This window comes from Meleagris gallopavo, chromosome 1, assembly GCF_000146605.3.
Source record: "Meleagris gallopavo isolate NT-WF06-2002-E0010 breed Aviagen turkey brand Nicholas breeding stock chromosome 1, Turkey_5.1, whole genome shotgun sequence".
Lineage (NCBI taxonomy): Eukaryota > Metazoa > Chordata > Aves > Galliformes > Phasianidae > Meleagris > Meleagris gallopavo.
In genome coordinates, this window is record NC_015011.2 from 33,365,439 (window position 1) to 33,387,690 (window position 22,252).

Genomic DNA, 22,252 nt, shown 5'->3' on the forward strand with positions numbered 1-22,252 from the left:
AGAATTCCTGCAGAAGCACAATTTCCCCACAGAAGCCTCTGGAGAGGGAATCTGTGGATATTCTAATCTGCAGGCAATTGAATCTGAAGTAATTAATAAGTGAAAGGTGCAATGCTAGGAGAATTCAGGAATTTTACTTGATCTTGAAGTAAATCTGGAGAATGTGGGTCAAAGCACGTGATATGGACTTCCACGGAGCTGTGTTCTGCAAACACTTGGCTCGGCACAGCTCAGTTCAATCAAGACTCAAATGTTTCCACAGGAAACCTTCTGCTATTAATTGACAAATGGAAAAAGCAATGAAACAGTTGGTGACAAATGGAGGAGGAATCCAAAAAGAAATAAAACTGTTATCAAACTGCAACACTAATTAGAGACAATGCATGACTACATGTAGAAAAATATTCTGGATGATTACGAATGCTTGCTAGTAAAGTAGGCTGGGCCCAGCAATTTCTGTGGAGTCTTAGAGAACAATTCAACTATCAGACAAACACTCCAAATCTTTAAATAAGATTAGAAAAAAACAACCCCACTGCTCATTTTTTGGAAGATGGCCTTCTGCTTGTTGAAAGGTTTTCTCATTTTATTATTCCAAGACCCCCATGACTGAATTTAGCTGGCCCTGGGTCTAAGAAAACAGAAAGAGTTTTGTTCCTCCTCTGGTGTTTCTAAGTCTCGTCCAGCACTTCTTGTAGTCCTTCACTGCTGAGCTGGCAGCAGTGCCCAAGGTGGTAGCAGCCATCCATGCTCTACAAACAACTGCTGTCCAGCTTCAAAAAGAAGAGCATAAGCTTTCCTTGCTCTCATCAATAGATTCCTGGTTTAGCTCTCCATAATATGATCCTAAATATTCTCCCTTCTTTTGTACAGAAATTGGTTCAATATTTGTGTATTAGCTAATTTAATTTGATTTGCACAGGTAAGCCTTTGCAAGAAGCCAAAGTCATTAGCACCTGTTTCAAGCCGCAATAGACATTAATGACCTGTAGAGCCTCTGGGACAAACCAGTTAAATGGAGTACCTTAAATTATACATTCTGCAGTAGAATTTACCCCAAAAACCCAACAACACTGGTATAAAATAATGTAGCCCATGAGTTTGAACTTTATTTATTATCTAAGAAGTATAAAAAAAGTTGACTTTTGGAGGAAGAAAGAAAGAAAGAAAGGGGATCCTGTCAGAAGGTTGAATTTGAAGTTGGTGAAAACAAAGGAAAATCCAATGGGAACCCACTCTATTGCTCTTTGTGACCCCTGATCTGAATTTATATATTTATATATTTATATATTTGACTATCCCAGTCAAATAATTTCATAACAATACACCTTTACTGCTTCCATTTGGCTCAGTTTTAGTTCAGTTGAAAAGGAGATGTAAAATTCCTCATAATGCATAGACATATGATAAAACATTCACCTTTTTCTACATTTAAATACTCGGCAAAATGCAGGGCCTGAGTTATCTGTGTCCTTCCCTTGCATAATAATTCATTTATAATCTGATAATGGCTGAGAGTATGTTAGAGTTTATTTCCATGTGTTTCCAAGGATTTGCTGCTATACATTTCATTGCTGTGAGAGGAACCTGTCCCTAATGATGCATGCAAAGCAATCACATTTTACACATCCAAGGCCAAATGCTGCTGTCTGTGCTCCTGTAACAGCCCCTTGAAATCCAGTGGGAATATTTACAGCAGAAAGGTGGGGAAGCTCCATGTACAGTGGAAGCTTTCATCCCAGAAAGCACGATGTGGATGTATGTTCCCCAAACCAAAAAGCTCATACACCATTCAAGTGTGAGGAACTATAGAATTAACCCAATTTATCAGAGCTGTGAGAAAAGTCTTCTTTCAATGAGATCAAATGCCTGACAGCTGACCTCCCAGGTCTGCTCCAGTTTGGCCGCATCTCCACCCCCAGCTTTACACAGCACAGCACACTTAGATCAACCAGGAGCTAAAATATTTTCAATGGCTTTGATGCTAACCTTCTGAAAACAGCAAGTCTTTTGATGTTTGCGAGGTGGATTTTCAAGTTGCTGCGTGAATGCAACTTAATACATTAAGTGAAAGCTCCCAGCTCTTACAGTTCAGACTTCTCTTCAGCACAAACCCCTCTGTTCCAGCTTAGAGCAGCCCTTGTGGGGGTATGGGCTCAAACCTAACCTGCTGTGCACTAAAGTGTATTGCAGCAACTTCTGTAAGTATCTGTTCCACAAAGGCTGGGCACATAGCAATGTTTGCATACTTTTGACTTAAAAGCTGCTACCAAGCCCGGTTACTAGTGACAACAAAACAAGGTCTGGGATGGTCCAGCAGTGACTCAGACTTATCAGTAAGGGTCTCACTAGAGGCATCTGGCCCTCTAAGCATGCCAACCAGCAGAGCCAGGTCACATTGTATCTCTTAGACACTGACACAGAATAAGTTGATGTAAAGGGAAACCACATGGAGATGCTACTCACTGATTTCACATTGGTCTCCTTCAAATCCCGAAGGACAAATGCATTTTCCCAGATAGACACACGTTCCTCCATTGAAACAGGTTGTTGTACAGTTTGCTGAAACAAGTAAAGCAGAAATGAACTAAATTATTTATATCAATTCACTCTGGCTTGCCCTTAATATTTTCTGCTGCTCAACCTAAATAAACATTTGGGTCGCAGGGACTGCAGGGATCCCCAGAGACAGCTGTGTTATATCTTCATCAGTCCTCACGCATGCAGCTCACTGAAGGACCACATCATTCCTGCTATTGAAGCTGGCAACACTCTCACAGCATCATTTGGTTTGGATGAGACCCTTCAAGGCCATCTAGTCCAACTCCCTACAGTGAACAGGGGCACCTACAGCTACATCAGGCGCTCAAAACCTTCCAACCCTGACCACGAGTACCTTTAGGGATGGGGCACCCACCACCTCTCTGGACACCTTGTTCCAGTGCCTCACCACCCCTATCGCAAAAACTTTTTTCTTATATCCAACTTAAATCTCCCCTCTTCTGATTTGAAACCATTTCCCCTTGTCCTGCCATGTTCTGCAATCTTCTCCTCCATGGGCAGGTCTGTGGTATTTGTGCAGCAAACCCTTTGGCTCTCCCTGCATGATGCTTACACTGTTCCATGTTACTCTTCTGAACAACTGCTTACTTCTTTTTATCCCTAAGCAACATCCCTAAGCCACAGAGCAGCAAACAAACAAACAAACAAACAAACAAAAACGAATGGACTTTGTGTGTGTGTGTGTCCAGATGCAGAAAATTATTGTACTAATTAGTAAAACTAATTCTACTGCAGGAAACCAGAGTTCAAAGAGAGATCACTTATTTACTGAGTAAATCTCTTGGTATGTCACATGGCTTTCAGTGGTCAGCTAAAGACATTTGCCAAATTACTCTTTGCTCAGCTGGTGGCTGTGGCTGCTGCACGTGGAGCTGTGACAGCGCTGTGTGCTCCCTGCAGCTCCCAGCCTGTACCAGAGCCTGGGCAGGAGGAATCACAACACTGTGTCCTGCAGACCTTCCTTCACCACTTGCTTGGCTTTCTTAGAGGGGGATTAACATATGCAAGTACAGGGTGGCCACAAGACTGGGGGTTCCACTGCCATTACCTTTGTCACAGTTGATGCCGTAGAAGCCGGGGGGGCAGATGCAGAGGCCAGGGGTGATGCAGAGCCCTCCATTCATGCAGCGAGGAGCACACAGCGCTGAGCAGCAGGGAGAAAAGGAAAACTGTCACTGGCATGACAGCAGCTGGCTATTAAATGTTCAGCATGCTGGTACCTTAAGCTGCTTTTCCTTCTGTTGAATCAATCAAGTCACCTTTGCAAAGCACTTTTGTTAGTGGTTACATTAAGACAGCTCTGCTATGTATCTTATGTATACGGCATAACTAAAATAGAAGATTGAGTCTGATTCGATATGTAATTGCTTCTTGTACACTACAGTTCCAAGCTGGGGACGAGAAAGTGCCTACCTTTACCCTCTGGATACGTGAGCCCCCACTATACCAGTACTCCCTGTAAGTGCGCTCCGGTGCTGAACTGGTGCCTCAGCCCTGCACATGGGACTGTTTCTCCAGGGGATGTACTCAGAGGTGTTGGTAAATTAGTGGGGCTCTCAGGCAGACTGAGGGTGATGAACCCTCCTTCTGCTACTGCATACCCAGCCATAAGCACAGCTGCCTGATTTAGTAGAAAGGAGTCTCTAACATAACCAAAGTGTCTGAACACTTCCCCTAATCCCTTTCCAGAGCCCTTGTATTCTCCCAAGGCTCCCCTGCAGTTGTAGGAGTTGTGTATCAGGGAGCAATATTTCAGTTGGTGGCTGCTCACTACTGGTAGAAGCAAGGCTGGGTCTGTACTGATGGGTTCAACAGCATTTGGACAGAGCCAGGCAGGGATACAGGGTCACCAGTGCTGTGAAACCATCATTCCTGGTGTGGCTTTGTCCCCAAACTGCCCTAAGACAAGCATCAGCCAGGGCTCCTCCAGATGGGAATTTGGGGGGTTTGGCTTTAGAAGGCAGGTGAATTTATTAACACACAAATACAAACTGCCTGGAATCCAGGGAAGAAAACAGTCCCTGCTTTTCTGTATTTAATATTTTGGATGTAGTCAATGTGTCTGGGAGCTGAGTGAAGGGTCATGTTGAAGTAGGATGCCCACAGAGATGCTTTGCTCCACCTTTGTCCCAAGCAGGACCTCCCACTGAGGAAGGAGGGAGGAAGAGATAGGAAGAAGAAGATCCTCACCCAGCCACACCAATTTCCTGCTCCCTTGCTCCTGGAAATATTATTTGGAGGTATTAGTAATGAAAGGAAAAAGGAAACTCCTTCATCTTCCTATCTTCTTCTTCAGTCTGCCTCCAAATTAAATCTTATCTCCATATAAACCAGTGCAGAACAAAAATCCCCATGCTTGGTTTTCCAGCTAGTCCTCATTAGCAGAGGAGCTTTATTTAATCTTTTTGCCAGATGGATGCTCTGTAGTTAAGGACTCTCTAACTATTGTGTCAGTTTTTGTTAAAAGCAATCCCTTAGAGAGAAAACATCTTTCTTGTAAGCAGTTAAATTGCACTATGTTAATATGCACTATGACAGTAATTCACTTAGATGTGTAGACTCAAAATAAAATACATGTGACTTTAGAATAGGCCATTCATATTTTTAGGAGTGGCTACAGCAGCTACAGTTTTGTTGAGATTATGGTAAAGAGAGTTGAAAGGATTTTTTTAAATTACCTTTCTCACAGTGGGGCCCATAGAATCCATCTGGACATTCACATACATGTCTCTCGTTGCAAAACCCTCCGTTTCTGCATCCTCCTGGACACTCCGCTTCATAAAACACAATGACAATCTTAATTGGCTATTTTGTACTTCAGCTGTCACTTATCTTTCAGTAGGACCAATAGATTCCTTTGATAAAACAATAACAGATAGGCAAACGCTGGTAGCAGTGAAATTCAGCTAAGACTTTCTGAAGAGAAAGTCTTTGTGTTAATCTCCTAATACAGGTCTGAGCTCATGTGCAAGACAGAGTGTGATCTGCTGGATGCTAGATCATGCACATCTTATTGCTCTGCTGTTTTGCTCATGAATGAGTGATGTGGATGCTCTGCACAATCCAATGCTGAGTTCTCCACAAGGAATGAGCAAGAAGGTAGTGCAGGACCTGCATCACTGGTCAGACCTGCCCTTGGTCTGTGGGACCACATTCAAATTTCGCAGCCTTGAATTGACTGTGTTGCAACTTGCATTGCATTAATTATTACATCTGCTGCTACTGAGGTGACAAATCTATCTTCAAATGAAAGAGTCAGCTTTGAGGCTGGATGAAAGGAGGCCAGAAAGGAAGATGAAAGCATTCCTGTGTAGTGATCCTGTATCATCATCCAACTCTTATTCACATCTCAACTATTGATCAAACACTGCTTAAAGTGTTTGGCAACACTGGCTGGATTACTCAAGGATGAGAAATACATCTGTGTATGATCACCATCTTCAAAACACCAGAGCCCATCAAACAAGAGGCAAAACAAATTGAATTCGGTGGAATCCCAAAAAAGCACTACTGCCAGGTAGTGATTCCTTAAAAATGCCTTCCCAGGTCTCTCAAAGGGAAGAAGGGAAGCAGGAGAGACTGAAATGCGACATCACTTATGATCAGTGGTACCAGTGCCACAAGGCAGCTTTATGGAGTAGGTAACCTCCTCATATGGGTTCTATGCTGTGTGATGCTCTGAATGATGAGGTTAAAAATACTCTGCAGTAGACCAACACTCAGACAATCTTACTGCAACCTTCTCAACTCAAACTTGAAGATCATCCATTAGACAGCGGTTGGCTGCAATATTGGCACCATGCTTTTTTTGCCTTAGGTGTAGTAGAGCTGTAAGTATATGCGGCTTATAACACCTGCCAGCATTATCCTTAACTCTTCTCCATTGGCTTTTCACCTGCATCCACCAAGAAGTGTTGGCACCCAACACTCACAAGCCGTGTAGATGTACCGTTGATTCATGCCCTTTCCAAACTGAACAATACCTGAGTTCAAATTCAAGCAGTTACAGCCTTTAAAATGCCCTCAATTAAAGTGACAAGGAGTATCAGAATGTCCATAAATTCAAGTGGTTCGGGTTGCCTAAGACATTTTCACAGCTCACAAAGAATCTTCAAACTAACTCCTATTAATGTAAGGGGAAATATAATCCTGGATTTAAAAAAATTTGAATGGTTTTCCCTCCTTCTTTATTAGATGACATATCCTTTAGATCTATTCACAAACTAACTTCCTTTCTTGAAAATTTATCTAATAGCTGATCAGAGACACAGGAAGCTATGGCAGCTCAGGCTATGTGCAGTATTATTTTCCAGCCGCACTCATGGAATATTTCTCTACCAACTGAAATACAAAGGGTAACTGTGAGACTAAGCAAGAAGTAAGAAAATCTGAGATATCAGGCAGGGGGCTGGATGTTGTGTGCAAACACAGGAAGGACAGAGGATACAACCTGTGCTTTTAAAATGCTCTTCTACCTAAGACCATAGATACACGGGGGAAAAAAAATGCTACTTTAAAGATAAAGCTGTTTGCAGTAGTAGTAATAGCAGGAAAAGCACTTTTGTCTCATTTGTTCTAACAGTATACTCTAGGACTTATTGGAAATGTTTCTCTTCTTGTAGCTGAATGCAGAGCTGCTATTCATTACAGAAAATACATGCTTAAATGCATGCCATTTCGAACAGAAAAATAAGAAAATACAATTTTTTGTGTGGTCACCTCTTGACCACAACAAAGCCTCTTTACTGCCACAAAATTGTTCCCTCATTCTGCTCACTTCCTCTGGTGGGGGCCTCTCTGGCTGCCCACAAGAGACTGGAAACAGTGACCTGGGGCCCAGGCAGGAGGAATCGAGCTGCTCATCACAAGCAGCATCTCTCCAAGGGAGGAAACCCACCCTACACTAATACAAACCAGTGAGGACATCCTCATCCTTCCCAGTGTGTGCACCTCCAAGTGGAGTGCTCCCCAATGGACAGAGGGCAGCAGTGGGAGCCACCCCTATAGGCACCAGCAGAGGTGGATATGAAGGCTCCTCCTCTGCCCACCTCTGGCGTATGGAATGTCATCCTTCTATCTCTCAGCTGTTCGGGACTGGGCAAGTCATTACCCTCAGCATTCCTGAGTTATATGCTGCAATACTCCTAAATTTTTAAGCGTTTTTCACATCAAAATTGTAATAACAATAATAACGAACGACGTAGAATCCAAAGCTTGGACAAATGCAACAAAGAAATTAAGTTTGGAGCCCTTCCAAGACAAGATGCATTTTTCCACAGTACAGATCCATAACTGCTGTCCTGATTAGTTGACTCCAATGTTATTTCCAAAGTTTAAGTTCAGTATCTTTGAACTGAACTGAAAGTGAAAAGGTATGAGACGGTCTGTGTTGTGTTTACATCAGGCACAACTTTGTGCACAAAACCTAATCGATTTTACTTCCATTCAGCCCCCATTTTTCTTCCTTTTCCTTTCCCCCTCCTCCCCTTTTCCCAGGTTAACTGGGAGCAGCAAGGCGTCAAAGCAGGCAGAAACTTGCCATTTATTTAGGCATCGTGCGGGTTCAAAGAACAAACAGCTCCTGCTCCTGCTGCTGCTCTTTGAAGCCACCCTCCATCCAGTGTGGAGAAGAAAGTGTAGGACTCAGAGCTGACATTAAATAGAAGAATAAAAATCTTGCTCTTTGTATATCATGGGTCGATTTGATAGAATCGCACACGGCGTGGAATAGCTGCCTGATCTTAATTCTTTCAGTTTCCACTGCCTGATTTCAAAGTGATAATTACAGCTGTTCTTGGTGTATCAAATTAATCCAGAACCTCTTATTACATAGTATTTATTGTTCATAAATTGGCTGAGTAGACAGGTTCTCTGCTTTCCAAGTAAACATGGCAATAATTTCATAATGCCCTTCCTCTATTAGTGCATCCTGTGTGTGTTTCTTGCCTGGTGATGGCCAGAACCAGCTTCCATCACCTGCCCTGAGTGCTGCTTTACTGTGCAAACAATTCTACCAAACTCAAACCAACAACGTGCACGCTGAAGTGTTAATAAGAGAAGAAGGAATGCTCTCATTGGCTGTTATGTCTCATAAACTTTGTGAATGTCAAAGCGGGCAACATGTGCTGGTGAGACAGCTGAACAGTGCTGCATCCAAACCCAAACGGTTGTCATCCTGAGCTCCAGAGGAGGGAAGCTAACTATTGCAAAATGTTCTGATTTACACTTTTTGGATTAAGTTGGGATGTGCAAGTTCAGATGTAAAGAACTGTTGAACTATGACGCCAAAAGGTGTTAAGTGAAGACAGTGTCTGTGCTACAGACCACAGAACTCAGTTCTCTCAAATATGGGTCATTTCTGAAAACATGAGCCTTGGCATGCTAGACACTGAACTGACTTTCCTCCAAACGCTTCAAATCATATACTCACACTTGCTTCTCATATTATATATTTTTATCAACATCCCTGAAATGATGAGCTGTGAACAGGAGGAGGAATACCTCCAACTCAGTCTGCTAAGGGAGATATAGTTTACAGCAAGAAAAAGCTTAGTAAACACATTGAAAACGAGCAGAAAATCTACAAAGAGAGACCGAACATCCTGGAGTTCAAAGCTTTTGCTGTGCATTGCATGACCACAATATTCTGTAGCCATTATCCCTAAGGAAACAGAAGAAAGTTAGGTGACCCAGTCTGGCAGTCTTGTCATGTCCTCATTAGCATTACCTTGCTGACAGGTTTTAAAGAAGATGGCGTTCTGAGGGGTCTGTAGGATGATATTGCCTTCTGCGTTCATTATGATCACGTTCACTTCGAATGCAGCCACTCCATCTTGTTTTCCAAGGCAAGGAAACCCAACCTGAACCACTTAAAGGGGAACAATAACAATAATATTTTGTGTTTACTTGCATATAGATAAAGGTACACATAGGAATACTAAAAATAAAGATAATAAGTATTTACGTTTAAGCCTTAGAGTACCACCACTGATGAAGAGGTTCATCACAGAGGTATGCAGGTCGCCGTATTCATAGACAACAGCAACAGCGCAGGAGGTGAGCCTGGGCTCCCTGACTGACACAGCCCCAGAGTTGGCGGCACAGATAGGGATCTTAATAAACACACTTCTGCCCTCAGACTGCAATTAACCACATGAAGGTATCTAAGGATACGTTTTTCAAAACCTCCAAAGGGAGCTGGAAGCCTACATTTAATTTTCTAGGCTGCCTCGATCCTGCTGAATCTCACTTTCATGGGTTCTTAGGTGACTTTGGCAAAAAGATCACACGCATTTTGGAGAAATAGTTGCTTCAGGTATGTTTTGCTGCTTGGGATCTTGCAGTTAATGCTTGGGATCTTCCAGTTAACACTTAAATAAAACACTGATTTAATCAAAACTTCCCCCATAAAGTGCCAGCGAGAGTACAGTCAAATAAGACAATGGGCTCAAATATTTACGAAAATTATAGAGTCCTATTGCTGTGAGAGAACTTGTTATGTGTGGTGATATTTGGAGATTTCCTTTCCAGGAAAAGTATTCAAACACTTTTGAACTACAAAGAGTCCAAGTAAATAATTAAGGCCAGTAAATCTGGAGTATTTTAATGAGGAAGTGGGCTGAGAGCTCAGAGCTCTGGAATGCTCCTTTGTGATGGTCTCATGTGATCTCATGTAATCTTCAGATGAAATGATTGTCTCTTTTCTTCAAAACTGGCTCTTCCTAGCTCCTCCATAAATTAGATCCAGCTAATAGTAATTGTTTATTCATCTCTTCTGACACTGGCTTGTGATTTTGGAATAAAATATTGACCTATCAGCCTTACATTTGGTTTGTTTTAAATTGCTTGTTATAAAAAGTGTTGCAAGTCATAATTGGGCAATTTTCATTATTTTCTGCTTTGGTATAATAGAGAACAATTTATTGCTGAAACACATTCTGCTCCAGGTAAGTTCTGTTGCAGTTTTCATCATAAAACAATTTAATTGTTGAGGCACTTTTACATCATTTTTTTAAGAGACATTTACAAAAAAGCATGTAACCATGTGGTAGGAAGAAAACTCTTACAACAAATAAAAAGCAGTTTAAATGGTTCTTAAACTGTAGTAACCTTCTTACAACTCAAATGCAGGAATTAATTTAGTGCATATATGAGGCTGTGTGTGACTTAGCTGAACAAATTGCTGTGGGGAGGAAGATGTGGCAGAAATTTAATGATGGTGCTATAGCAATTCCTAGACTTCACTGCATCATTAGCAAGCTCCATCACTGTTGAGTGAGCAGAGACGCTGCTGCACCTGAAGAATGCATCAGATGTGCCAGCTCACGTGGAGCCACCTAGGCACCAGCACGCACTGGGGTGGTGTTCAAAGCTCACCACTGCCACCATCCACAACATCGGACTTGGATCTGAACTTAGAATCATAGAATCCTTAGAGTTGGAAGGGACCTTTAAAAATCACCTACTCCAGCTCCCCTGCAACGGACAGGGACATGCACAGCTAGATCAGGTTGCCCAAGGCCTGATCCAACCTCACCCTGAAAGTTACCAGGGACGGGGCATCCACCACATCTCTGGGCAATCTGCTCCGGTGCCTCACCACTCTCACTGTAAAAGACCTTTTTCTTATATCCAATCTAAATCTAAGATTGAAACCATTTCCCCTTGTTCTGTCACCACAGACTCTGCTGAAGAATCTTTCCCCTTCTTTCCTGTAGCTCCCCTTAGATACTGAAAAGATGCTACCACAGAGACTTCTCTTCTCCAGGCTGAACAGCCCCAGCTCTCTCAGCCTGTCCTCATAGGAGAGGCGCTCCATCCCTTGGATCATTTTTGTGGTCCTCCTCTGGATGCATTCTAACAGGTCTACATCCCTCCTGCACTGAGGACTCCATACCTGTAGTACTCCAGACACGCTCCAGAGGGGCAGGATCATCTCCCTTGACCTGCTGGCCACGCTTCTTTTGATGCAGCCTAGGATACAGTTGGCTTTCTGGGCTGTGAGGGCACATTGCTATCTCCTGTCCAGCTTGCCATCCACCAGTACCCCCAGGTCTCTTTTGGCAGGGCTGCACTCAATCCTTTCATCCCCCAGTTTGTATTGCTAGTGGGGCTTATCTTGACCCAGGTGCAAGACCTTGCATTTGGATTTGTTGAACCTTATGAGGCTCACCTGGGCCCATTGCTCAAGCCTGTCTAGGTCCCTCAGGATGGCATCTCATTCCTCAGGTGTGCCAACTGCACCACACATCTTCCTTAAAGATCTGCCAGCTCTGCTCTGCACCCTTACTCATGAGGACAGCTTTCCAGGATGCTCTGCTTACAAACTCCCTGAAGAGCTGAAAGTCAGCTTTCCTAAAATTTAGCATCCTAATTTTACTCTTTGCCTGTCTCATATCTTCCAGAGCATGAACTCAACCATAGCATGGTCACCACAGCCCAGGTAGCTTCCCATCCCAATGTCACCAATTAGTTCATTTGGTGAGCAACAGTATTGCATCCTCCTCAGTGGGGGTGATCTATTGCTTGACTCAAGAAATCAGAGAATCACAGAATCATAGAATTATATAGAAATTATAAATTATAGAAATTATCCCCAGTGCATTCCAGGAGCCTCTTGGATTGCCTACAGTTTGCCATGCTACTTTTCCAGCAGATGTCTGGGTGACTGAAGTCCCCCCAGCAGGATGAGCATTTGCAATCGCAATGCCTCCTGTAGCTGGAGGTAGGCCATTAAATGAAGCTGTCACAGCCAAACTCAAAACAAGAAGGGGATCTTCACACAGTGGGAGGCAATGAACTTCTTGCCAAAGGGACTGGAGTTGTGAGAGGTCTGTAGGGACTCAAATAAGAGCCTATACAAGTACCGCTAAGAGAGATCTGTAACCCATGTGTGAGTTTCAAAAAGACATCAGGAAGCCTCCGAGCAGAAGCTAGTCAGGGATGAGGGTAAACAGAACTATCACATACACTTGCTTTCTTTTTGATCTTCAAAAAATCTGCTTATAGCTCTATTAGACATATAACAAAACACAGACTAGATAGTGCCTAAAGCACTAAAGCCATCTTCACTGATGGTAGGAAAATATCCAAAAGAAACTTTGAGAGCCCACTGATATTGACAGGAACACTTGGTTCAACTACCTCTCAGTAAAATATCTATCTATTTTAACCCCTCATCTTGCTTCCCAACCCCAAGTCTAATGCAGTGCTCTTCCCTCTGTTATATTTCTTCAGTTGTCTTTACTGTATTCTCTTGGGCTGAGGCAGGTTTGCAATAAATGCCTTGCTACTGTTGATTTGTTATTAAATACAAGAGGGAAAAAGAGGGGAGAGGAGAGGAGAGGAGAGGAGAGGAGAGGAGAGGAGAGGAAAGAAGGGTTGATCAGCCTCTGCTGTAGAGCTGTAAGCTGCAGTGGATAGCTGAGAGTGCACAGCCAGGGGAAAAAAGTAAATGATAAAATCCTAAACCAGAGCTTGTGTTTTTGAGCCTGAATGCCTGAGAACAGCAGCTGATGCCAACTTAAAGTAAAATTCCTGCAAACTGAATTCTCTGAGAAACAGAATAATTGGATAACTATTCCTTACGGCAGTCAAAGATTTTGTTCTCCAATAGTTGCACAACTTAACCAATAATACAATTTTATGTACATGAATGTTATGCAACAATTCTGCACAATTTTCTGCTGATTTCTCTACAGATAAAAGCTTCATGTGACTTGGCTCAGACAAAACACACTGCTCTTGTCAGGCAAGGCACTCACAAACCATTCACTGTTAAGTGCCATGCAAGCATTTCTTTAGTGATAAGGTTCAAAACTGCAGTTCAAGACATATAGACTTTGCTGGATGTGGGATGTTTTGTAAAGAAACTCAATTTAACATTAACAGCACAAACCTGATGGTTTATGAGGAACCATTCCAAGCAGAGGTATATTTACAGTTGGATCAGCCATGATGCCTTTATCCAAAGAGCGCAAGGACAGGAATTCGTAGAAGTACTCAGCCTATGACAAAATACATCAGAAATTGCTATGTATTTTAACTGCATTCATGTAAGCAATTGCAATGTAAGCAAACTATTCAGTATCAGCTACAGCAAAAAATTACTGCTTTTTATTATGCCGTTCACTGGATTTATTTCCATTACTTCCCTGATCACTTACTTACCTAAACATAATTTAGGGATAATTTCTTCTTATTTCAGGAATTGCAGGTGACCATACAGTAAACATCATACTTGTATAATTGGAAGAAAAAAAACCATGCATACAGTGAACTGAGGTTATATAGAGAATATGTTTTTTACAGCCTGCACTTTTTATCTGACCATGAAAAAAAATTATGAACAGTGGACTAATTATTATAGTTGCTTTTCTGGGCAGAACTGACTGGTGAGCCTGGAAAATTTGCCTGCACCATGAACACACTTTAAAGGACATGTCCACAAGCATGATGCAACTGTGGTGTGAGAATATCCAAACTTGCCTTTTGAGGATCTGCACAGCACAGTGCATTGCCCTGGGGGAACAGTCGGTGCTGAGCGATGAATGCAATGTTCAGGAGTGCCGCGCTGGGACACATACATTGCTTACAGCTACAACACTGCTTGGTTCAGTCTCAGCTCTTCGAGTTGTTCCAGGGGTGGAGCTGAGAGCTCTCCCACAGAGCAGGCTGTGTATCACTCAATATTAAACCTGACATACGTGATTTCTTTTGGCTATCCCCAAAAGGTGTTGGCATGATTGAAAGCTACTTCCCACCATCTTCATATTAATGCCTATACACACCTGTGCAATTGAACAAATTGTAGCTCTTGCTACTTCCTTCCATAGGAGCTCAGCCTCTCTGTTGAGTCACCTGCTCAGCATTTCTTCATATTTGATGCAAAGTGGGAATCCTCTTGTCTAATGCTATGCACCTGCAGCATACATAGATGCACACACCATGTACACCTGAGATACATGCACCTCAGCAAGCCACTGCTGTTAATGGACACAGGCACTCCTAAGGTACAGCTGCAGGTGCACTGAGCAAGAGGAAATGAGCCATTTCCCTAAAGTCTGGTTTCTCATTTACCCTGAAACATGGAAAGGATTACAGGTAATTTTATCTGCTGCTCTCAGAAAAGCAGTTGAAGCCTTAGAATGGGCAGAGGTAAAAATATATTTTCATACAGCAACTCATTGACAACATATGGTATTGTTAAGCCTGATTTTTAGCTACAATTGTGAAGAGAGATTAAAGCTAAAGTTTTACGAGAACTTTGAGCTAATAAATGGCAATTAGTTCATGTCTGTGGCAGTCAATGTCCTTAGCTAGAAGATTGTCATTTTTCTCTCATAACCAGTTTTCCTGTCTTACTGTCATGAGACCAGCGAACAGCCACAAAGATGATTAAGGGTCTGGAGCACCTGATGTATGGAAGAGCCTGAGAGATCTGGGACCATTCAGCCTATGGAAGAGAAAGATCAGGTGAATCTTATCCATCCATAGCAGTACAGATGGAAGCAGGTTGTTCTCAGTGGTGCTCAGTGGTGGGACAGGAGGCAATGGGCTCCTCTGAACATCAGGAAACACTTTGTGTTACCTTAAGGTGATTGAACACTGTCATGTGTTTCTCAGACAGGCTGTAGAGACTCACTGTGGAGATATCTGAAACCCAACTGATATGGTCCTGGGCATCCTGCTCTAGGTGGCTTGAGCAGGAGGACAGGCTGCTTGATCTCAAGATCTCATTTCAGATCAGCCTCAGCCTTTCTGTGATTCAGTACTAACTTGAGCAGAAGCTCTAACAGCACGTGAGAGACCAGAGCCCTATAAATCCTGGTGCCATCAGCAAAGTTTTCCAAAAATGGATAGAAAGGTTGTTGTGGAATTCCTCTTCAGGCCTGGCAGCACATCCACTTACTCTGTGGAGACAGCAAAGTGACCCCAGTCTGTGGGGGCTGTGCTCTGCCCAAAGGTTATTATGTAGGCATGGAAGCCTCAGAGGAGGCTTCACCAAACAACAGCAGGGAAGGAAGCCGTGGAAGTTGTTGAGGGTGGCTTAAACACATGAAGCATATGTGGGAGGGAGACGGGATATAGAGAGAAGTAGTAAAATAGGAGATGAAAATTGAAGTCATTCAAAAGGCTGTTTTTAATTAAAGAATTTTTTTCCATTACAATACACCATGCCAAAATATGAAAACAAGCCATAAAGTCTTAGATTGTGAACATTTTTGTTTTCAAATAAAACTTTGGTTCAGAAAAATAATTATATGTCTCCACACATCTATAGAATATTACAGTGACTGAGTCAATGCTGCAATGTCTGTTTCTCATTGGTTAGCTTTGATGTTTGGTTGTATCTAAACCAGGTCATAATGGGCTGGGATATTAAAACATTATGTTCTTACTATTTTAGTAAACAACAACTGGTAACTAAACCAAATAGCTCTGTTCCCATATTTCCATTCTAGCCAGGCTGCTGTAGCAGGTCAATTTGTGAGCCAAAGCCCTGATGTGTAGAGAATGGACTGGAATTTTATTTTCTGTAATTAAATGATGCCTAAGGACAAAGACAAAAAGAAAGTTAGGAGTGGAAAAGACAACCAATTGTGCCATGAGTCACAACCATTACTGCCTTTCAAGGAAGGAATTCCTTTAACCAGGACAGAGGTGCAGCAGAGATTAACGCCCAAGGCAGGAGGTAAATCCTGCTCACACATTAAAAAGATGGGAAGAGATGTTGCACAAGCAAAAGGCATCTCAGTAGGAAAACCAATCTGAATTAGGGAAACATACCTGCTCTCACCCTTTCTGTGCATCTGCTTAGTTTAAAAAGTCTGACCTTCTTGACATGGTGTTATCAAAAAAATTGGAATACTGCAAGTAGACCCAGCTAGCATGATTATGAAGTTATGAAACCATGTGCTACAGAGTGCATTTGCAAATCACATTTGCTAGACTAATTTGGTCAAATTTTAAGCTAAAAAGTACTACACAAAATCAGTCTAGAGTGACAGCACAATGAAGGAGAGTAGTTCAGCTCCTCAAACCTGTCAATCCGAGGTTTGTCTGCCATAAATCCTACCAGTTTTGAAGCAATCTGTCTTGACACAATCTCCATATCCAGTCTCCAGTATTGTCCTGGTGTAATTTGAGTTGATTGCCAATTAACCTGCATTAATCAGCATGACTGAAAAGCAAACAACACATCCTCAGTAAATATTTACCATGCTTCAGCCTAGCATGAAATTTAATCATGATGTTTAATTGAAGAGATAGGTCTGTGCAATTAAAATCTGGACATTTGGGTACTGTATAGTGACTACCACAATTCATACTGTTAGCAGTCATTGTGAGTGACCTGGTAGTGCAAACAAAACTCCTTTGGATATTGCTGAGAGATAATGGGAAAAGAACCACAATCTAGAATCCGTTTTCCTTCATAGAAACATTCTCGTGACTTTGTGTCTGAAGCCAGTCTATGTACTGTCTGGCATTTGAGGGACAAAATCTGGTACTGAGGCTAAATCATAAAGAAATGGTTAAAAGAGGTGATAGAGAAAACTGGGTTTCCAATAAAGGGTTGATCTTTGACACGAGTGGAAGAGATTTTGGTTTTGGCTTGACTTCAGCACGCACCCAAGGAAGAATACTTCTTCCCTATGTGTGAACACTTTGTATGGGAGCCTTAGAAAGGGAGGCAGATGCACTGCAGACCCTAAGTGCGCCGTCTGGTGACTTGGTGCCTCCAGAAGCAGGAACCCCACACGACCACCCCACAACCACTCCCCATGTGGGCAAAACCTTCAGCAAAGGGAGGAAATTTCATTTTAGGCAAGTAATTCCAAAGTCAGGATTAACTTTTATGGACTTTCAGTGGACGCTTTCTTTAAATCAGAGGAATCTAAAAGGTAATAAAAATAATGAAGCCCTCTAACAAGTACTGTAGTGAACATCTGTCGGCACTTTGGTTTTACACTTAAAATTCCTACAGAAATCATTTCTTCAGGGCAAGATCTACTGCATTATAATTTTCTCATCACTTAAATGCCATGTTGTGCCTACTTTGTTTTTGTTTCATATTTAATCAAAGCATTTGCAGGAATGTGCTATATGTTTTCTTCATTTTACATGAAAGTTGGAGGATTAGAAGTAATGGTTATACATTAAAGTGAAGCAGAGTAGCTTAAACTGCTGTATGTCTCAGCTCAAGAACCTAATGAAATCTGCAGCCTTTCAAACAAAGAAAATAAAAGGTGTGTTAGCTTTTCAAGAAGAAATAAGAAATGAACCATATTTCCTTCTCATTACTTTAAAGAGGTTGTTGCTGGCATTCCATTCTGCTGTCAATTAAATTGCAAACATACCCTAATGCCTATTTTCTTCATTTAAGAGAAGAAACTCATCAAAAGAAGTTCCTTCTTATCCCAGATCCATAGATATTTCTGGCTATGCACATCTTAGAAGATTCTAGCATGCATTATACATAGCAGATGCTCACAGCTGCGTATGCCATACATAAAATAGCAAAGTGAGGCAATGTATATGTTTGCTAGGTGTTTACAGCATGGACCACTGCATCTCCAAGATGGTAACTGCATTAGATCAGAGAAGTGCATCTTCTGTGTTCCAAGATGAAACACGAAGCAAATGAGATGAATTTCAGCCGAGGAGAGGCTCTAGCTGTAGTGTGCATATGGGGCTATTGAAGGAGTTTGGCCACAGTTATGAATATGTCAGCAGCACATTTTGTTATTGCAGTGCAGTCTAGACACTGCTGTAATGAACAACGTAATGATCCTCCTTAGACAGCAAATAAACTGTCTGCCTACAAGGTTTTGTTTTTCTGCCAGAGGAGGCAGCTTGACTTACCTGCTGCATTGTCCCCTCCTGGAAGGTGGAACTGAAGCAGTAGGATTAACGAAAAGAGAGATACACATACAAAAAAAAGGAAAAATAGAGATGGTTTTGTTTTTCTAAAGAAGTACCCAAATTAGAATTCAATGAAATATCTCGAAGAAAAGTACAGCATGTTACAGTGTTAATTACACACTGATGTACTGAAATGCACAGCTCTGCAGAGTCTCTTACACTGTCTTTATTCATGTTAAGAAAACTGGAGGACTGAGGAAAGTCCGTGCATGAGGACAAAGACTTTTTTAACAATGGAGTGAACCCCTACATACAACTTGCAACAACAATCACTTGTGGTTGTAATGGTTTTATATGTCATAAGAAGAATGGTACAAAACTGGTGGAGTCACCATCCCTGAAGGTGTTTAAGGAAAGGGCAGATGCAGTACTTAGGGACATGGTTTAGTGGTCAATATTGGTGGTAAGTAGACTGTTAGGCTAGATGATCTTAGAGGTCTTTTCCAACCTCTATTATACTATGATTCTAAAACCTCTCCGATTTTGTCTGTGAAATATTTAACTGGTGCTTAATGTCTTTGATGGCACATCACTGTGGATGGCAGATCAGACCCTTCAATAGAATGATTTAGAAAGCTGGAAAATAAATGTTACCTGATCATTACCAAAAGGAGCTCCAAAGTTTGGAAGATGATATCATGGGGTTTCAAGAATACTCTGTACAAAAGAGATTGACAGAAATCTTTGCAGAACATATTAGCCAGCCCTCCAAAAAATGAGGCAAGAATTTCTTCAAAGAGAAGTAATATGAAGTGAGGCCACAAAGTAACAGATTGAGATTATGTTTAGCAATTAGGCTTCCGGCAGTTGTCTAGTCTTTGGATGATATAGAAAACAAGAGAGTACTTGGTCATTTTGAGCTTATACTTCTTCTTGTTACACTCTGAGCTCTGTAGCATGTGAAGAACTCATTGAAAACCCACCTGAGACTGGAATTTGACTTGGCAGAAAGGGTGGGGCTCTAGAGGGACACCAGTGAAAAACAAAAACCCAAATAGCTCAGGAAGTCATTAACTTTGAAACTCATCTTCACATGCAGCAAAAGCAGGCTGCCTGAGACACGTTGCCAAAGAAATGCCAATTACTCCCGTCACAGAATCATAGAATAGGATATCCTGAGTTAAAGGGCCCCACAAGGATCACTGAGTCCAACTCCAGGACCACCCAACACTCAAATCGTATTTCTGTCTGTTAATCCATTGCTAGTCTGCTAATGAAATACAGCGTTGGTGCAGGTGGGAGCCAACCCACTGATGCTGGATCAGTAAGGGGCTGAGGCTCGGAGTGCAGGGTCATGCTCCCTAGGGCTGGCATCTCAGAAAGCAGCACAAGGAAAAACAGATTCATTTCCAAGCAATTCCCAGGTTAAGTATGAGTAAGCTGCTACAAAGGCATGTAGAATGCAGTTCTTAAAAAACAAAGTCACATTACACTGATAGCTATTCAGTGCGGGAAGATCAGGCCTTCCTTACTCCTCCTCCATCTTGCTTTCTCAGAAGCAAATGAGAACATGTTTGGTTTTCTCTTTTAACAGGTTTCCTGTAACACATTTTATTCCTGCTTCACTGCTTACTTTCTGAACAATTAAAAGAGACAAAGACATTGTGGTTTTGATAAATATGTACAGCTAACTACATCTTGAAAGTCTTTAGCAAGGAATGATTAGCATGAACCAGGCTGGACTGCATACATATGCCCTTCAAATTGTTTCCTACCATATCTTATGGATGAAAATAAAATCTCTCTTCACTGGGGGAGAGAAGCAAGCAGCGCACAGAAAGAACAATTAGTAATTAGAGCTCAGATTTAAAAAACAGAAGATGCATAACCCTACATCGCCTTCAAATATTTGAGGATGCATATTGCTCCAGAATCCAAAGAATTAGTAATAATTCTTTTGATGAAAAGTTATTTCTTCCTTTGGCATAACAAGGGCTAATTTACTCTTTAGTCACCAGGCAAAAGATCAGTGCTGTACCCAGAAGGGATTTTATGACCAGAGATATTCAAAATGCCAGTTTCCTGTGCTAATGAAAAAGGGGGAAATTAGGAAATTATTGCTGCTCCTTTGAGGAAAAAAGAGTGAAGCATATATATATATATATATATATATATGTACATGCTATCTGTACAAGTCAGCTGTTTAAACCTGTGACACATCTGCACAGTACTATCTACACTGAGAATAAACTGTGAGGTTATTTTCTTCCCCCCACAGCTTGAAAGAGAAATGAGAACCTGGGCTGGCTGGTCCTGGGGCTGCATTTCTACATAGATTACAGACGGTTTGCAGTTTCAAGCTCTAGATAGATTTATTTGTAACTAATAAATTAGCCTCATTCCTTTCAGATAATGTAAAATAATTTCAATAAAACCTGTACAATTAGGGAAATGATTGCACTAACAAGTAACAATTTAGACTAGTTTTGATGGAGATCTGAGCAAACGCTACATTTAATTAAACAGAATCTTTTCTAAAAGCACAAATGTAAACCTTAAGAAATGGTGGCTCACCCGATGTGATGAGAGAAAGTTCACAGTCAGAGAATAGGCTAATCCGCCCCTTGCACAGTGGTAAACATGGATAATGCTCACAGATTCATTCTGGCCAGGCTTCAAACTCCCAACCCTTTGTTCTTAAGCCTCCCAGGACAGCTTTGAAGTGGAGGATAAAGCTCCTCTAGCACACCATTACCAAAGAACAATCTTCTGATTATGATCTCATGAAAGTGTAATCAATAACGTACACAAGTTAAAAGCGTGGCAAACAGCAAAGGTCACGTAATTGGACCTTTATTGAGTCCATGTGTTTCAGTCTTGGCTTTAACTGGCATTCCTGTATCATAAGTATCTCTTTCCAAAACATAAGCAATGATCTGTCTTGAAAATTATGAAATCTCACAGCAGCTTCTGTCAGACTGGAGTCCTTCCAAGGTTTCAGGGGTGATGCTTCCACTTTCGTGAGTCTCAGAGAAACAAAGCTTGCAGCACCTCTGGAAATGAGGCTTTCTTCGTTGACTGCTCAGTAGATAATGGCCTTCGCTTGTATTCCAAGCTAGTGCGTATAAGTTAGAGTGAATGTGTTTTTTAAAAAAACATTTCTTTTCAGACAGGTTGTTAGAAATACTTCCCTGACACTCCTCTTTTAATGTCTTCGGCATGGGTTTTAAATGCCTCTTTGTGAATATTCATTTTGCTCTTATTCTATAAGCTGCCATTCACCAAAGGAAATTCTAGGTACTACCATGAAAGAACTAAATTAATTATTTAAATGATCAATATATGAAAAACAAACAAATGAAATCCCATGTGTGTTTCATAGAATCACAGAATGGCTTGGGTTGGAAAGGACCCCAGGGATCATCAAACTCCAACCCCCTGCTGCAGGTAGGGCCACCAACCTCCAGATCTGCTACCAGACCAGGCTGCCCAGGGCCCCATCCAACCTGGTCTTGAATATCTCCAAGGATGGAGCATCCACAACCTCACTGAGCAGTCTGTGCCAGCACCTCACCACTCTCTGTGAAGAATTTTCCCCTGACATCCATTTGCTGCGTACCTGAGATGACAGTGATTTGCTTATTGAGATAAGACCTCAGTCTGTGGACATATATTAGTGTAATATTTCCAGTTACCACACAGGCCCTCATATAGTTATAGCCTCTATAATCACACTTGAAGTTCATCAAGATGAGCTTACCTTCACCATAAGGCAGGGAAGTATTGCCTTACCCCAGTTTCTGGTCAGGAGCTGAACAGTTTCTGC

General features: G+C 41.7%; 1 protein-coding gene across 1 annotated transcript in view; it reads right to left on the reverse strand.

Annotated features, from left to right (window-relative positions):
- The window catches only part of WIF1 (WNT inhibitory factor 1), a 41,661-nt gene that overhangs the window by 5,006 nt on the left and 14,403 nt on the right, over nucleotides 1-22,252 (reverse strand). Inside the window, exons 2-6 of the mRNA XM_010708578.3 lie at nucleotides 13,460-13,568; nucleotides 9,290-9,430; nucleotides 5,241-5,336; nucleotides 3,611-3,706; nucleotides 2,467-2,562 (exon numbers count right to left, since the gene is read on the reverse strand). Of these exons, the coding sequence (XP_010706880.1) occupies nucleotides 2,467-2,562; nucleotides 3,611-3,706; nucleotides 5,241-5,336; nucleotides 9,290-9,430; nucleotides 13,460-13,568 (538 nt within the window). The remainder of the gene's footprint in view (nucleotides 1-2,466; nucleotides 2,563-3,610; nucleotides 3,707-5,240; nucleotides 5,337-9,289; nucleotides 9,431-13,459; nucleotides 13,569-22,252) is intronic.